This window comes from Manacus candei, unplaced genomic scaffold (genome assembly GCF_025592945.1).
Source record: "Manacus candei isolate 608988 ecotype Guabito, Panama unplaced genomic scaffold, ASM2559294v1 h1tg000017l, whole genome shotgun sequence".
NCBI lineage: Eukaryota > Metazoa > Chordata > Aves > Passeriformes > Pipridae > Manacus > Manacus candei.
The window spans coordinates 18,198,990-18,215,574 of NW_026138065.1; the positions used below are offsets into that span (position 1 = coordinate 18,198,990).

A 16,585-nucleotide genomic window follows, 5' to 3' on the forward strand; every position below is an offset into this window, starting at 1 on the left:
CACTCTCTAGTGTCACATATGCACAGGTATACTGAAACAATATTCACATTCTCCACAATCATATTAATTGACTTTTAATAAAATTACCTTATGCAATCACAATCTTTAAAGGGCTCATGAAGTCCTTTCTGTGTTGGAACAGAAGTAATAAACCATGCCGAGAGCATCTTAAGATAGTTTGGAGGTTTCTTTTTTGGTTTTTTTGTCTTTTGTTTGTTAGTTTTTTAAATAAAGGATCAAAGGTCAAAGTTTTTCTGAATTAAAGGTCATAGGTATATAGAAAATTTGAATTTGCTGCTTGTGTCAAGCAACAAATATAATCCTCTAGGAGTGTAAGAGATACTTACTCCATGCAAGGGCAATTTGAATAAAAATCCCCCATTAAATATTAGGGTGTAGATTTACTAGTTATTTGAACAATCCCCATAATGACAAACATCCACATAATGCACAGGTATCATATGCAGCCATGTTGAGTCCAGAAATCAAGCTCAGCAAGAATTTCAGCATTGTGTCCAAGAAAAGCAAGAAAGTACTCAGTGCAAACAGTCTCTAAGAAGAAAAAAGAAAAAGCAGAGTGGTGCAAACACACATAATTAGCAACTGATAAAACTTTAAAGATTATGGTAAATTATCCACCACTTGAAAATTTTTCAACCAAGCATGGACTTCTCTCTGCAACATACAATTTAATGCAAGAACAAACACTTAGGATCACATCAATAGTCCCTGCACATAATTGTGTGGCCTGAATCAGATAAAAGAACAACGGAAGAGGTCATTACAATACCACTCTTTTTGGTCCCAGGATAGGACTCTTAAAAGCCTATATTCTAACTTACCAGAAATGTTGTTGAAAGAAGTAATTCAGTAAATTAAATTTAGCAAATTTAATTTTTATTTCCTTAAGATAAATATTTGTAACCCCCAACGTAACTTAGAAAGGCATTTGACTAACTAGTAGCTTATTCTTCAACCCTAACAAAAACCCAGACAATTGTATCAACTAAATTACCAATATAAGAGCAACCAAATATAATTATATAATAATAATTATATTTGAAATCCTCTTTCCTGTTTACAAATGGCCATCAGCCTGAAACTCTTCTCCATTCTCAAGCTGTTTTGACTTTAGTCAAATAAGCTGTATATGAGCCTTTTTATTTTGCATAAATTCAAAAAGAAATATATTTTTTTAAATTTTTAGGTGGGTGGGGATTGTTCTTGCAGTATAAAGCAGCCCAAAAGATCACCTGATTTTATTATGATATCTGAGAATGTTTGGACTATGTATGCTTTCCAAACACCTAAAAGTATTATAATAAAAATAATAATTAACCAACATAAAAAAACCCACAACCCCAAGACTGAAACACAGTTATTAGCAAACAAGAACTAAGCAAAGATACTGAAAATGGTAAGATGAACTCTGATGGATAAATAAATTCTTCTACACAACTCATATAAGTATTAAATTTAAGAGCAGTTACAAAGGATCTCAGAAGTTAATGTAAATCTTTCATAATAATCTAAACATGTTTAACATCTTTTAACTCTTGAGAGCTTAAGAATGAAAAGTAAATTTAAAGCCCATGTCAGAAGTCAGATAACTCAGTGAATCTCCAACAAGATAACCATTTGCAGATTTTTATACAAAGGACCCATTTTTTACCATGTGCTAAGTTTTATGATGAATTTTACAACACTGGCAAACAATTTCAACTTTCTGACAACTTTCACCATTTTCCCCCCCAGTGCCTTCTCATGCCTTTCCAAAATGCTGTACTTGGTAATGCTCTAATCTCTGAAATGCCAAGTTAAAGTACACAGCATTGGTTCAACTCAGCCCCTCTCTGGGACTGGCATTGCTTATAGGAGCCACCTGCACAAATCCTGGGAGCATTCACGGCATGACATTAGTGAAGGAGAGTGGCTCAGTGAGTCTGGCTGGCAGTATAACTGTTACAAGGACATATGGGGATTACAGAGCCTGGCAAAACTGCATCTGTAACATGCAGGGATTAGGAAGGAAGGAGATAATCCACTGGAGGGGTGTTAACTGACCTCACACATTTGAGCAGACAGGAGAGGCAACAGTTTCACTTATAACTTGACAAGTAGGCACCAAGGTAACAAACGCTGTCTTTGATCCCCAAACCAGTACATCAGCTTGTACTCTACCCCACACCATGACTCCAGAACAGTGCTGCACCGGTCTACACAATTGCACTTTCTTAAACACATTCCATGGCAAGAACACTGTCCACAAGGCAGCATTGCCATGTTTTAATTGCTACTACACTCCCTGCTTCTAATTATTTTCTAAATCTGGATTTTTCTTCTATGCCAAAACTAATGCCATTCCCTAAAGGTACTGAAATGGCATAGTGACACCTAATGTAAAGGGGAAACAAGATGAAGTCTGAAAAGTCCTAGTATTTCTAACAAAACAAATTACATATCAAAAGAGTTACATATAATGTATATAGCAAAATAAAAAGTATCAGAATAAGGAATGAAACTGTATTTCAGTAATTCAAGAGCAAACAAATTACATCAGAATTATTCAAAGCTCAGAGTTGCAGACCAAAGAGCTTCAGAGTTAGACATACACACCAAAGAAATCTAACCTACTAAAATAACATCAAGGTAACTCAACTGTGAAGTAATAGCACCAGGTATATATAAATGAGACATCACCGTATTTGTAATCATGAACTAGAACAAAAGTAACCTCAGTGACAGAGTTTTTTAGAGGGGTAGAGGTATAATTTCCTCTACTATTCAGTTTGAAAAAATGTAAAAAGAGCAAAGTTAAGAAAAGAAGAAAGACAAAATGAAAGCAGGAAAACTGTATTAGTAAAAATTAAATAAAACCATACCAGGTAAAATACTTTTATTCCCCTAAATTGCAACACAAAGGCAACCAAACTCAGTTTCTTTTCTTGGCTGAAGATGTCAGTAAAATTTCAAGACCTGTAGCTGCAAAAACCCTCCTCCATTCTCTTAAAATCACCTTTGGCTTTCCCCTCTTCCTTCCAAAGGGACTGATTTTTTTGTGTTCTTACTCTTGAGAGAACTGATTTTCAACCACCAATCTCTATAACACTATACCATTTATTTTATCCTGTAAATCCAATTGTTCCTATCTAGGGGCTAAAACTGCAGGTGCCAAGACCAAAGGCCCGACATGGAGCTATGTGGAGTTTTATTGCACAAGTATCTGCTTGCTTTCTATGTGGAGACAACTGGCTTCGTAGCCCAGTGACAGTCAGAGAATGTCATCCACCCTGACTTCAGTAAGGTCTGCATTGTGTTCCAGTGTCCTTTAACCAGACTGGAAACATGGACCAGGTAAGTAAACAATAAGCTGAAAAAAAACTAGCTGGACCCTCAGTGTAATGAGTAATACTGAGTCCAGCTGGCAACTGGGGCCATCCCCAAGTTTCTGACCCCGGGACCAACAGTTTGATATCTTTAATAACCTGAATACACTTTTAACAAGTCTGCAGATAATATTAAACTGGATTTGTTCACTCTTAAGGTATAAGAGAAATTCTACTGCTGTGTTCCATTACAAAAAGATGGATAACTAAGATGAAGCCAGGCTCCTTTCAGAGAAGCACAGTGATAGGACACAAGGTAGCAGACTTTCAATAAGTGAAATCCCAAATCGATGACTGGGAAAAAAAATTCACCACAACAGTCATCAAACTGCTCACAGAGAAGCTGCGAAATCTGCATCCTTGAATATTCTTGTGTACTGATGGGAGACAGAGGAGTACCACCTTCACAGTATTTCTACAACACTTACTGGAAAAGTTAACTGATAAAAGATATGAAAACTACTGAGAATCACAGAATGTGAACATTAGTAAGTTAAAAAGCTAAATAAGAAATACTTTGCAGCGTATTTTCCTTCTTGTTTCCTTTTAAAACAGAGTTAAGGTTGTTAAAAAACCATTAGTCTACATCAAGCTTGTTCCAGAATTCATCTGGTAAAGGTCTTAGTAACTCGTGACAGTACAGCCCTACAACATTCATCTGTTCTGAAAAGTAGATGCAAGTCATCACTCTGCATTTGCCTGCTGTGTTGTGCAGCATGTACTATGAATTCACATGGTTTTTTGCCTTCTTTGTGAAGTATATGCTGGAGAACCTCTATTGCATTTGCTCCCTGAGTTGTGAGGTGAAAAGACCTTTACAATACTTCTTCTGTGTAATCTTCCCTCTGCAAAGAGAATACCTTATTTCAATATCTAAATGTCAAAGTAAGGAAAAGAAACTGCACAGGATTATTATCTCCATGCTATAGTTGGAGCAGCAGAGATTTGACAGTTAAACGACTTTCTCAAAGTCAGAACAAGTATCTGAATCAAGCATGGGAAATTAAGACAAAAATTTCCAGCTTGCAGGTTTCGTGTTGTCAGTGAGAGAGATAAGCAACACATCTGCCAATAAGAGAGAAAATACATATATACATATAAAGTGTTTCTCCTACTGGATAATATATACCTCTTTTTGGTGGCTTATAGACATTTATGGCCTGAAATAGCTGATGGGAGTTGGATAGAATGAGAAAATGAAAATTCCTTCAGAATGCAACGTAAGAAACCTTGTTTCACACTTAGCTACACTCCCCCTTGTCACTGTGCTCTTTTCCATTTCTAGGTTCATTATCCCCCCATATGAACACACACACACACACACAAAAAAAAAATAAAATTTTTCTTGACTACTAAATCAGAGATGACGTGAGTATTTGCATCAGTTACAGATACAAGTCAACAAATCCTTTTTGAGCTTTAGCAAGCTTCTTTCTACTTTAGCATTAGGGCAATTTAAAATGATACTTGAAATGCTTTTGCAACATTTAGCCAAAGAATCATGACTTCTTCACAGTTACTGAAGTAAGCTGAGGTAATTTTACTTTAAAGTGTGTACAGCCCTAAAGTGCAGATCTGATCATTGAGCCACTGCCTCCTTTCCAAACCCATCTGCAATTTCCCTGGCCAGACAAAATGGTCAAAGTTCCTTTGGCCAGCAGATTAAAAAAAGAACTCTCCCAAAGTAGTTACAGACTGATTTTATACCAAATTATCAACTGTTGCTCTAATTGACAAGCCAGAGCTCTGAGACTCTTGTCTCTTCTAAGGCTCAAACATCAAGTAACAGAAGGAAAAACCAAAGGTGCTTGTAAAGCAGTTCACGGGACAATCTGACACAACTCAGGTAAGATCAATTATACCCTTTTGCAAGACAAAGGTTGACGTGTTCAGGCAGGTGGGCTACTGGCAGGCAATCCATCCCAGCAGAACACGCAGAGAAATGGTATCTACTGCTTCTTACCTGATATGTGTTGCCGGAAGGGATTCATACTGGCGAGAAAGGAAAAGCTCTCTGTGCTTCAACTGATGCTTCTGTTTATCAGTCAAATCAACCTCAATTGTAGTTTCAGACTCTTCTTCAACTTCTTCTGCAGAGAAGCAGAGCGTAGGTCGAAATTAACTCTGTTGCATAACATCATTGCAGCCATTTCACTTGACATCCCCCCCACCCCTTAGCAACCTCCTTTAGTATTTCAAAAGAAAAGATGAGTTTAACAAGACTACAGTTTATGTAACATGACAGAATATTAAGTATTTTGAATTATACACTTCTACTTTAACTCTTTAAAAATTATGCTCCTCTCCTACTGTACTACGCATTGATGTCTTTCACATAGCTTAAAAACAATCCTGATATTACTCATTCTTTTTTCATCCTCTTTCATCTGTTTTTTCTTTCTTGCTTGTTGACCAGTTCTGGTTTTCATTTTCTGTTGCCAATATTATTATTACTAAAACTTTCACAGAAGTCCTCGGGAAAAGCATACTTTCTATGAACAGAAATTTACTAAATACAATTGCAGTCTAAGACTGCAAAATCACAGTCTAAGAAAACGAAAAAAGCCTACTGTCTTCCACTATGTTAATCTTATTAGATACTGACAACAAATGCACTGTATTTTCATGTTTAAGTAGGATTTAAAATTATTTCTATTTTAAGTAAGATAGGAAGAAATAAAAGCAGATACTAGAAGGAGTCACGTAGAGAGTTAAAGAGCAATGTTCACAGTGCTTGCTAACACGTTTGAGCCTTGCTAACAATGACAGGCTCTTCAAAACAGCTACCCTGGGATCTCAGTGGCTTAAATCTGCTTTACTAGTGGATTCTTTGGACATGGGCAACTTGAATCTGTACTTCCTCTAGCATTCCAGAAAGGGCAAAAAGTGTCTCTGAATAATGGGTGCAAAAACATAGGCCCTTTAATAACTTCTCTAAGATTTGGTAATTTTCTACCTGGCAAATTATCCATCATCTGCAAAACCAAGTGTACTTTACAAAATACTTCTCAGAAACTAAACAACAGAACCCCAGAATGAGGTAGTATTTCATGTAGCTACCTACAACAGATGACATCATCCGCTCTACCAATAATAACCATTTTTTCAACCAACCTACAGACACTATTTCAAAATGAAGCCTGCCTGCATCCTCATGGCAACCACAGTTCTCTCCAAATGCAACACTACTATTTTTTTAATCATGCCTGTGTGTAGTTCATTTCAATTCTAATAGTTCTTTCCACAAAAGTGATATAACAACACACCCTGATATAACCAACTTCTTCAAACCCGGTTCCATTTACTTTAAGTCTATCTTGCTGTAGACACCCCCATACCCCTCCTTTTCTTGGCATGTTTTGTGGAGAGATGGAACAAGAAAAACAAAATAGAAAATAATAATCCTCCAAGTCTCATGGACAGCCCATAGCCTCACCTGACACATGCACAGGTTCATATCAGACCATAACTCAGTTCAGAATTATTCTGGCATCTACAATACTGACAATAAAGAAAGCTTAAAAACAAACCAAAAAAATTCTATGCTAAGGCAAAGCATTTTTTTTAATAAGGTAAGTAATTACATAAAAAAAATAGAATTTAAGGTTAAAAGTTTATGTTTGTACTGGTTTGGGCTGGGATGGAGTTAATTTTCTTCACAGTGGCAGTATAGGGTTGTGTTTTGGACTTGTGCTGAAAACAGTGTTCATAACCTAGAGATGTTTTTGTTACTGCTCAGCAGGGCTTACACAGAGCCAAGGGCTCTTCTGCTCCTCATACCACCCCACCAGCAATGAGGCTGAGGGGGCACAAGGAATTGGGAAGTGACACAGCCAGGACAACTGACCCCAACTGACCAAAGCGATATCCCATATGTCATCGTGCTCATATAACACTGGAGGGGAAAGAAGAGGGAAGGGGGGACATTTGGAGTGATGATGTTTTGTCTTCCCAAGTCACCCTTATGTGTGATAAAGCCCAGCTGTCCTGGAGATGGCTGAACCCCTGCCTGCCCATGGGAAGTGGTGAATTAATTCCTTGTTTTGCTTTGTTTGCTAATCCCAGTTCTCTTCCCCATCCCATCGGGAGTAGTGAGCGAACAGTTGTGTTTAGTTGCCAGTTGGGGTTAAACCAAACCAATGTTTCCTGCAATCAATTTCTATAACTGTTTATTACAGTAAGTGACCATTACAAGCTACATTTGTATTTCAAAGTTCAAGCATGAATATTTCTTCCGGTTGTCCTCATTTTAGTGTTTTTCTAAATAATTTAGGCATCCAAACACAAGTGTCTGGGACCATATTAGCTCAACATTTTGAAAACACCTGACTGCAGGTAAGGCACAAAACACAGGACAATATGGGTTGGTTTAAAGTGGTTGCAAGAATCCAGAGATGATATTCCAGAGAGTTTAAAATGACTTTAGATACCTATGCTCATATCAATATCTCCCTCAGTGTAAGAATTTAAATAAAAAAAAAATAAAAAACCCCTTTAATCATATTTATTGCACTAATCTTACATAAGACTTGAAAATGTTAATTTAAGAGCCTAAAGCTGAATGTCTCTTACATCCACCTCCTAAAAGACTCCAAACCTAAACATGAAACAAGATAACTCTTTCTGTTGTATTTTTAGAAATAAAGCATATGTTTTACTCATGATGATCTGACAAGCTCAGTACTAAGTAGAACAAACCATGGCCGGACACAGAACAGTTCCATCCACTCAACACAATTTACCATCAGGATAATTCTACAACTTTCTTCTTTAGCATTATAATATAAAAACAACTCTAACAGTAGGATTAGCATTTAGTAAAACAAGTAATAGTTTGTCCCAGCAGTCACACAAATCTGTACCAGGAAAGGAAAAACTGGAGAGCACAAAGAACTAAGAAAGCTGAATTTGCTTGATGCCACAACTAGAGAGGAAAAAAAAACAATTTAAAATTGTTCAGTTGAATAATGTTTTAAAAGTCTTAGGTATGACTACAAAGATGAGTATAATCAGTTTTTGAAAATGACACAATATACTTTAGGACTTGAGCTACCTTTAAGATAATGCTTTTTTGTAGTACTTTTCCTGGTTTACAACAAATATTTCATTATTTAAAGGAAAAAATCACAGAGAGCAAAAGCAGGCATCTCCAGTGACCATTAAAATCTTATAGTCTATTTATTATACACTGGCTTTCTAACATCAATTGTAAATACTTAATTTGACCTTGAAAACCAGAGTCATCCAGTGATACTTTCAGTGGCAGTGCTGCAAACTTTCTCTTTTCCCTCTGATATAAATAAGACTTAACTGACTCAGTCAAGCAATGGATACTGGGAAGAAAGTGTAATCTTCACTCATTTTACATATGCATTGCCACTTCTAAAAACATGGGATTTTTTCCTCTTCCATTTAATTTCTGGAATTTGCTGCTAGAAAATGGTGGTATATTAGGGACCGTGAGAAGAGACAACTGTCCATGCCACCTAAACTTTGTATAGTGTCTCTGTTTATAGTTATGTGATGACTCAAGCTTGCCACTAGAAAGAACAGCTTATTTTTACAACTAAATGAAAATAAACTGAGGGTAAGTCTCTAGAAATACAATACTCCTATTTAATACAAAATTGTTTTAAAATAACTTAAAAAAATAAATCCTGAAAGACATTTAAAGGTTTAAATGCAACTTCAACAACCGTATGGTTAACCATCAGTTGGCAAATAAGGTAAATTCCTCTGACATACTATTCTTCCTTTAATAAGTCAAAATAACCCACCATGTGCTCCCCTTGCCCACTGCAACAAAAAAAAGAGATTATTTTAAACACTGAAGACTATCTATCTTCAGGAAGGAGGTGTAAATCTTCACTGTTTAAAGAAACTAGGAAGTTCTCCCTCTACTGCCACCAAATTGCTGACAGTGCTCTTTCCAGCTACAGGTTGAATCACAAAATCAGTCAGGAAGGGACCACAGCGAGTCATCTGGTCCAACCTCCCTTCTCAAGCAGGATCATTCCACAGCACAAATCCACAGTACTGGAATCTGGAAATTCAACCAAGAATCATAGAAACACAGAGTAATTCAGGCTGGAAGGGGTCTAGTACAAACTATTCCTCAAAGTAGGTTCAGCTGTGACATCAGCCCAGGTTACTCAGCATTTTATTCAGCTGGGTCTTGAAATTCTCTGAAGACAGAAACCACATAACCTCTCCAGCACCCAGTCATGGGAAAGAACTTTTCCTTATATCTAATCTGAATCGCTCCTGTTTCAATTTAGTCACTGCCAAGAGTCAATTCCATCTTCTCTATAACCTCCCCTGAGGCACTGGGAGTCCACCTCTTCTCCAAGCTGAACAAGCTCAACTCCTGTTGCCACTCCTAGCAGGGCAAGTGCCCATCATGGTGGGTTTTGCCGAAAGTGCTGCAATTTATCATCAACTTCCCTGTATTGCGGACCTAAAACCTAGATGCAATGCAAGGAGTGCTGAATAATCAGGGATAATCACTTGTCTTGATCTACTGGCTATGTGCCTGGTGATACAGTCCAGGATGCTGTTGGCCAACTCCCTTCATTGCCAGGGATTTGCTGTCTGCCAGTACCCTCAGGGCCTTTCCTGCAGAGCTGCTCCCCCAAGCCCCTCTGTTCCCTATATACCTGCCAAGAGCTTTTCCTTCCCAGGTGCAAGACTTGGCATTTGTCCCTGCTGAATATCTTCATGTTCTTGATGGACCACTCCTCCTGCCTTTTAGGAATCCCTGAATACCAGCCATTCCCTTGAGGTAGCCTATCACCTGGTCATCCCCCCTCCCCATGTTGTGCTGCCCGCAAACATGATGAGAGTGCACCACACTGCCTGCTCCAGTCACTGATAAAGACAGGTTCTCATATAGATCCCCACGGGACTCCTCACAGTGTGGACCATTAACTACCACCCTCTGACTCAGGCCACGCAATTAGTTTTTTATTCACCTGGTTTTCCCTTAATCCAGACCAATTCCAATTGCTTGGCTTGGTAGGCCTACCAAGAATGCTAGTGCTGGCACAAAACAAAAAAGCAGGAACAGGAGACAATCTGGGAAGATGTAATGCAAAAAAACCAAAACCACTCCTTTCAACAACAGCACGGACTTATACTGAATTAAAATGGCAGAATACGCAAACCTATGGTGCATTAACTTTCTGTGTCTTAAACTTAATTGCTTCCAATGCTGAAACCATACTTCAGCTTAGATGCATCCAGCTTATGCAAGCTTAGATGGAGAGATTTAAATCAACACCCCATCTGTAGAGTTTACAGCAGTTTCACCAGGTTTGTTAAAATACCTTTAACAAGGTATTTTATTAGAATGTATTAGATCAGAATTTCAAGTTCAAAAAATGCCACTAAGCCTCACTTTCAGAAAATATTCTAATTTTTTTTCCTTTCCTGTATACCTTTTTCTTTTACACTCAGCCCAAAAACTACACACATCATAGGTATCAACAACATATTTTTAAACCTACAGATAAAAAGCTGAGAATGCTGAAGAGCAGCAAGTTTACCACACATCAAAGGAAAGGTGGCTGTTTTAGACTCTTTTAAGCTTAGCTGGTTGTGCAAAAACATCAAGTGCGCATTTGGTAGTTAGATGCTGCAGCAGTACGAATTATAAAAATAGATTTTGGGGGAGAGGAGTAAATCTATTTACTGCCAAATTGAGTACAACATATAAACATTAAGTCTAACCATCTGAACAATTCTATTCAGACTGTGAATGAAGAGCTCTCTTAGGTGAGCAGTTTGCCAATTTGCTCATCTGCGTCAGGCTTCTTGCTACATTTCATTGTTCTAACTTAGTTGTGAGAGTTAACCCCCTAGTGCTCCAGTGAAGACATTTAATCAACTTTGTGAGCTAGACTATGCATGGTTACACTATCAATTTGACTGAGGAACCACTTCCCAAAGCCGAATGAATCAGCTTTACTTACATTACATCTCTCAGTACAATGTTCAGATGGCTGTTTGAATATATAACATCAGTTTGATATTTCCTGTTTCTTTCAGATAGGATAAGGAATCCAAAGCACTGTTTGCATGGATTACAAGCAATTTAGATAGCATGTTACTATCTAAAGGATGGATCTGAGCAATTCTACAGGCAGAAAAAAAAAAAAAGACTGATCACTCATGCACAGGAAACAGGTCTACTTTTCATTCCCACTGGATAGCACAGATATACAGGTGGCCTCTAAGGGGTTATCCAGTTTTCTTACACAAATCCAAGTGATCCTCCTACACTACCTCATCATTATTTTTCTAAAGGACGTCACAAATCAAAGAAATAACTACTGCACAACCCTTAAGAACTAACATGCCACACTCTCCAATAAATAAATTATTACTAAAATCACACAAAATATTTTTTTGGGTACTCCCAAGTAGCATGTTACAATAACAATTCCCAGGACAGCAGTGAGCAATCATCTCAAGTTTATCACAGGCCTGTAGCAAAATTATTTAATGAAAACTATCACAGCGTTCATTACCATAAAACTCCACCTTCCAAAACTTGATGGGTGAGTTTTTTGGATAACTGGTTTTGGAGATTTTTCAGAGCAAGAAGCTTGTGGGTGGAAAGCAGGGAAGGATTACCTTCATAAGTAGTATGAATCATGATGCGCTACATTAATAAATAGACCCTAATAAAGTAAATGCAAAACGAATGAATGCAAGAGCAAGCACAATTGTTTTTTAACCCTATTAATTCAGCACTGCAAACTAGTTTATGACAATACTACAGAACAGAAGGGTCCCATAGAAGCACAAAAACAATGACATGCAAGCAATGGTGAAAAAACAGGCAATTCTGTATCATAAACCTAAACTAGATTTTTCCTTTTTACCTGGTTTCTGTATGACCTATTCAAATGCAAATTCTTCCAAATACGAAAATATCCTGTTACAGGGCCCAAGATGTGTTTGGTCATGTGTATACCTGTATGAACTGCACCAAGCTGCTGCAGAATGTGGGAAGCAACAGTCCTGTGCCATGTTTCTTTAAGCAGTTCATTCGTGGCAGCAAGCAACAGACACTGCTATTTGCAATATGATGAATGTTTTCCATGTCCAATAACTGGTACCCAGCTCATCAGCTGAATCAGAAGTCAATTAGTAGTTTTTCCAAGGTGTACATATGTTTAGAGCTATGCAGGAAAGAAAGCAGAAAATTTTAGTTCTACCCTCAAATCCAGGCTGGCAAAGCACTCATGAACAAAAGCGCACATGGCAAATCTGGCACTGCCCAAGAAATAATTTTTAAATCCATCACCTGGCTCATGAAATACAAAGGCTATGTGTAACAATGCCACGTAACCTGCATGAATAACAATCACACCTGATTTTAAGAAAAGGGAAATATGTATCTTCCATTTTCACGAGACAGATGCTATTAACAACTTTTCCCATCACTGAAAATTTCACCATTTCCATGTGAAACTCATGCTCATATCTTGTTAAAACAAGATTGTCTTTCCTTCAGCATAGGCAACAGGTCTGTTTGGTCTAGTTGGTTAACAAGTTCCATAGTTGCCCCTCCTTAAGAAAATGCAGTGTAAATATTTAAAAATTAATAAATGTATCATGTAGACAGCTAAGCACACAAAAAATCTCTTATGTTTTCTGTAAGAACCTGAAGTTCAGATTTAAGATCGACAGTGACGTTTTCTTTCAGTGTGACAATAACCACCATTTCAGAGATCTAAACTGCTTTTCTAAAATTCAATTCACATCCTCAAAAGCCAGTAAACAACTTTTCAAAATTTGTTGGCAGAGATGAAAAGGCACAGATTGTACAAGCACTTTCCTACCCCTACTCAGAATGGCATATGATTCTGCTTATAAAACATAAATTATTTATCTTCTACAGTATCTCCTTACAGAAGGGCTGAATCGTGTTTGATTTTTTGCAGAAAGAAAAGAATTAGGGAGAAAATAAAGAGAAAGAAAAGAAAAGAGAAAAAAGGATTTGTATATCCTGTTCTTGAGTAAACTTAATCGACACATTAAAGCTCTATGTACAGGATTTGGAAATGAGAAGAATATCATACAAGATAATGCCTGCTCAATGACAACACGATAAGAAAGCTTTTCTGTCTATAGACCTGACAAGATGAGCAGGAAGAGGAGTTCATTCACTCTAATGGCCTGTGTAAGACTTGAAAGATAACTTTTTTCCATCTTCAACTATGTTAGAGATTTACCTTCCAGCATACATTATTTCCTTGATGCCTGTACAGTATATCAAGTACAGATATACTGAGATTATAATTTACAGAAACTATACGTATGAACGGAGAAAAGTGTAAAGAGGTATGAATATATGTATTATTTTAAATTATTAAAACTTTTTAATTTATTAATTCCTATGCCAGGGGAAAAATAAGCAAACAAAGTAGCATAGGAATAAACATCACATTGTATTAAGTAGTCAAATTTTAATATATGTGCCATTCTCATATTTTTTAAAATAAATGGAAATAAAGGTCAAGTAAACCAATGAACTTTTTCTTCTATGCTCAGTACTTTTCTTTGTAGACAACACTGTGAAATACCATGTTGTTTTGCATCAAGTCAAATATCAAAAATCATCACTTATTCACCTCATACGTGGTAAATGTCCAGTATTCTGATTCTGGATTTTCCCCCTTCTATTAAGAAGAAAAATTAAAAACAGAAAAGGAAGGGGAGAGCATTATGAAAGTATATGAAGCTAGTTCTCCTTTGAAGGCAAATACAAATATAAAAGCTTTCCATATATCAAAACCATTTTTCTTGTATGATACCTAGCAACTGATCCCTTGGCCTCTCGAGGGCCTACTGAGAATAACAGCATCAGGATTTCGCTCCTGACAGCAGCATCACTCAAAGGATATGGCCTAAAGGAACTGTCACACAGCAAAGGGCCACAGTACCCTGTAGGACTAGGTTACAGGTCACTGACTCTGCCAACACTAACGATTGCTACACTGGTTTAAGTCAAAACAAGGCTGTACTTTTAATAGAGGAAACTGAAACATGACTCCCTTCAGTGTTGTGTGTCACTGTCACAATCCCTCACAAATGAAAATTTAAGTCTATCATTCAACATATAAAAAAAGGGAAGTTAGCTAATTTAGTTGTGCTGGTTTTTGATAGATGCTTAACGTGTTGTACAAGAAGAAAAGGCACATATACTTACATAACCCTTGGATGTATGCATACATAGTGCTCTATGCATAGGTCAGCAACTCTGCAACCTGCACAGAGAACTCATCCTATGTACTGTAATAAATTTTCAAACAGGTTTTGGATTCAGACAGTCAAAATGAACTACTTAGCTCCTCAAAGTCTTCTAGGAATTTTGTAAATGTAGAACAGGTTTTTACTGAGAAAAAACTGTGCCTTTTACCACTCAAACTTGTTTTGCTCATGGGAGTGGTGAATTCCACATTATACAAAACAATCCCTCTGCAAAGATCAGAATCATTTGTGTAGCATATCAAAATCATAATCAAAGTAGGCTCACACTACAAATCTTCACTTGATCAGAGGGTTACAAACAGTAGTTGAGGCGAAAAACAAAGTATTGATCAAACAGACAAATCACGCTGCCAAATAGCATAGCCATTCCAGCCACCCATTCCATGTGGTTCAAGGCACGTCAAACTCAACATACATGGTAACTTTGAGTCCTGTTACTTATGCAAGCTACCTTTAGCAGAGGTTACAGACAAACCACACTAGTACTTTACATATTAATCTAATCTGCCACTTCTACCTAGTTCATAATAGCTCATGCCATACATATATGTACACTCAGCACCGCATGAATCAGCTCAGATAGGACACGCTACACTCATTCTCACACAGTGCCTTGCCCAAGCTAAAAAGCTCCACCTCTACCATCATGTGTGCAGTTACATGTGTGTGTCAGCATCACCAAGGGCAACTACTGCAGACTTCACTCCACTGCATGATACAGACATTCAAGAATTAGTGCTGCTAAGTCTTTAAATCTGACCTGGTTCCTGATTTATACATTTAATTGCCACTGCATGATGGGAAAGAAAAGTCTTTCTATATTAATAGTGAGTTTACATCGTTCAGATTTATAAATTATATAAACTACTGATTCAATTAGACTATCAGAGAACTCTTTGAAGATGTAAAATGCATCTCTAATTGGAGCTTTACAGATAGAGATAACCTAGCAATGTTTTTGTAGTCTAAAATTTATGCCTCAGGTGATTTGGTACAGTGTGGGTGCACTGGGGAGAAAGTGCGAAAAGTCAGAAAAAAAAAAAAGCAAAACCATGTGAGATTATGGAAATCTAGAAGGTGTGAAACATCCTATTTATGAAACAAAAAATTATGATCAATAATGTCAATTTAAATGTTACAAGTATTTTGGAGGTACTGAGAAAACGGTGTAGAATCAGTGTCCTGCATAATTAACAAACAGAAGAGGCAAGACAGTTAGCAGCTGAGACATAGCAGTTAAATGTTTTCCAAAAATCAAAAGAAACCCCAAACAAGTACAGTAATACCAAGACGTGTATTTAAACTTGACCATAAGGAAATTAATCCTAAGGAACACAGGGAAACAGGATAATGCAAGATGTTTTAGTATTTTCCTGTGAATGCTGTCTCCTTCTAAAAACTCAAATGTGAAGAATTTATTTTGGTAGGAGAACTCAAAAAAATGCCACCTTTTGTACCCCACTGAGTTCCTCCACACCAAGGGAACATATTAAAAGAACGATTTCAGTATTTAAGTAATAAAATAAAAGCTCTATTTCAGATACTTATTAAACAGTTTTAAGCATAAACATGAACTGATATTTTGCAGCTTTCCACTCTTCACAGCAAATTCACAGAATTAATCCAGATTTTGGGTCTAGTTTGTTTTTACAGGCAGAAAAATTGGCAGCAATGTATTCAAGCCTTTTAAGTTATCTGTTCAGAAAATAAGATTTTTGAGTTGTAAAAAAATTCATCTACATATGGCTGCCCCAAACTATATGTTTATTCTTAAGAGGTGAAAAGATGAAGCTAGCAGTTACTCCCTAGCTAGCTCATGCAAAAATTCAGATGCAATTCCATAAGAGCTAAAAACTCCTAAAATTATGAACTTCGTTGGAAATCCATTCACTTCATTAAGAGAAGATCATTAAAATTCA

At 37.0% G+C, this 16,585-nt stretch overlaps 1 protein-coding gene across 5 annotated transcripts in view; it reads right to left on the bottom strand.

The window, feature by feature from the left end:
- MTA3 (metastasis associated 1 family member 3) overlaps window positions 1-16,585 on the bottom strand; it is a 132,818-nt gene that overhangs the window by 104,102 nt on the left and 12,131 nt on the right. For all 5 annotated transcript variants that reach the window (XM_051783138.1, XM_051783140.1, XM_051783137.1 and 2 more), the window contains exon 4: window positions 5,350-5,476. In XM_051783138.1, the coding sequence (XP_051639098.1) occupies window positions 5,350-5,476 (127 nt within the window). The remainder of the gene's footprint in view (window positions 1-5,349; window positions 5,477-16,585) is intronic.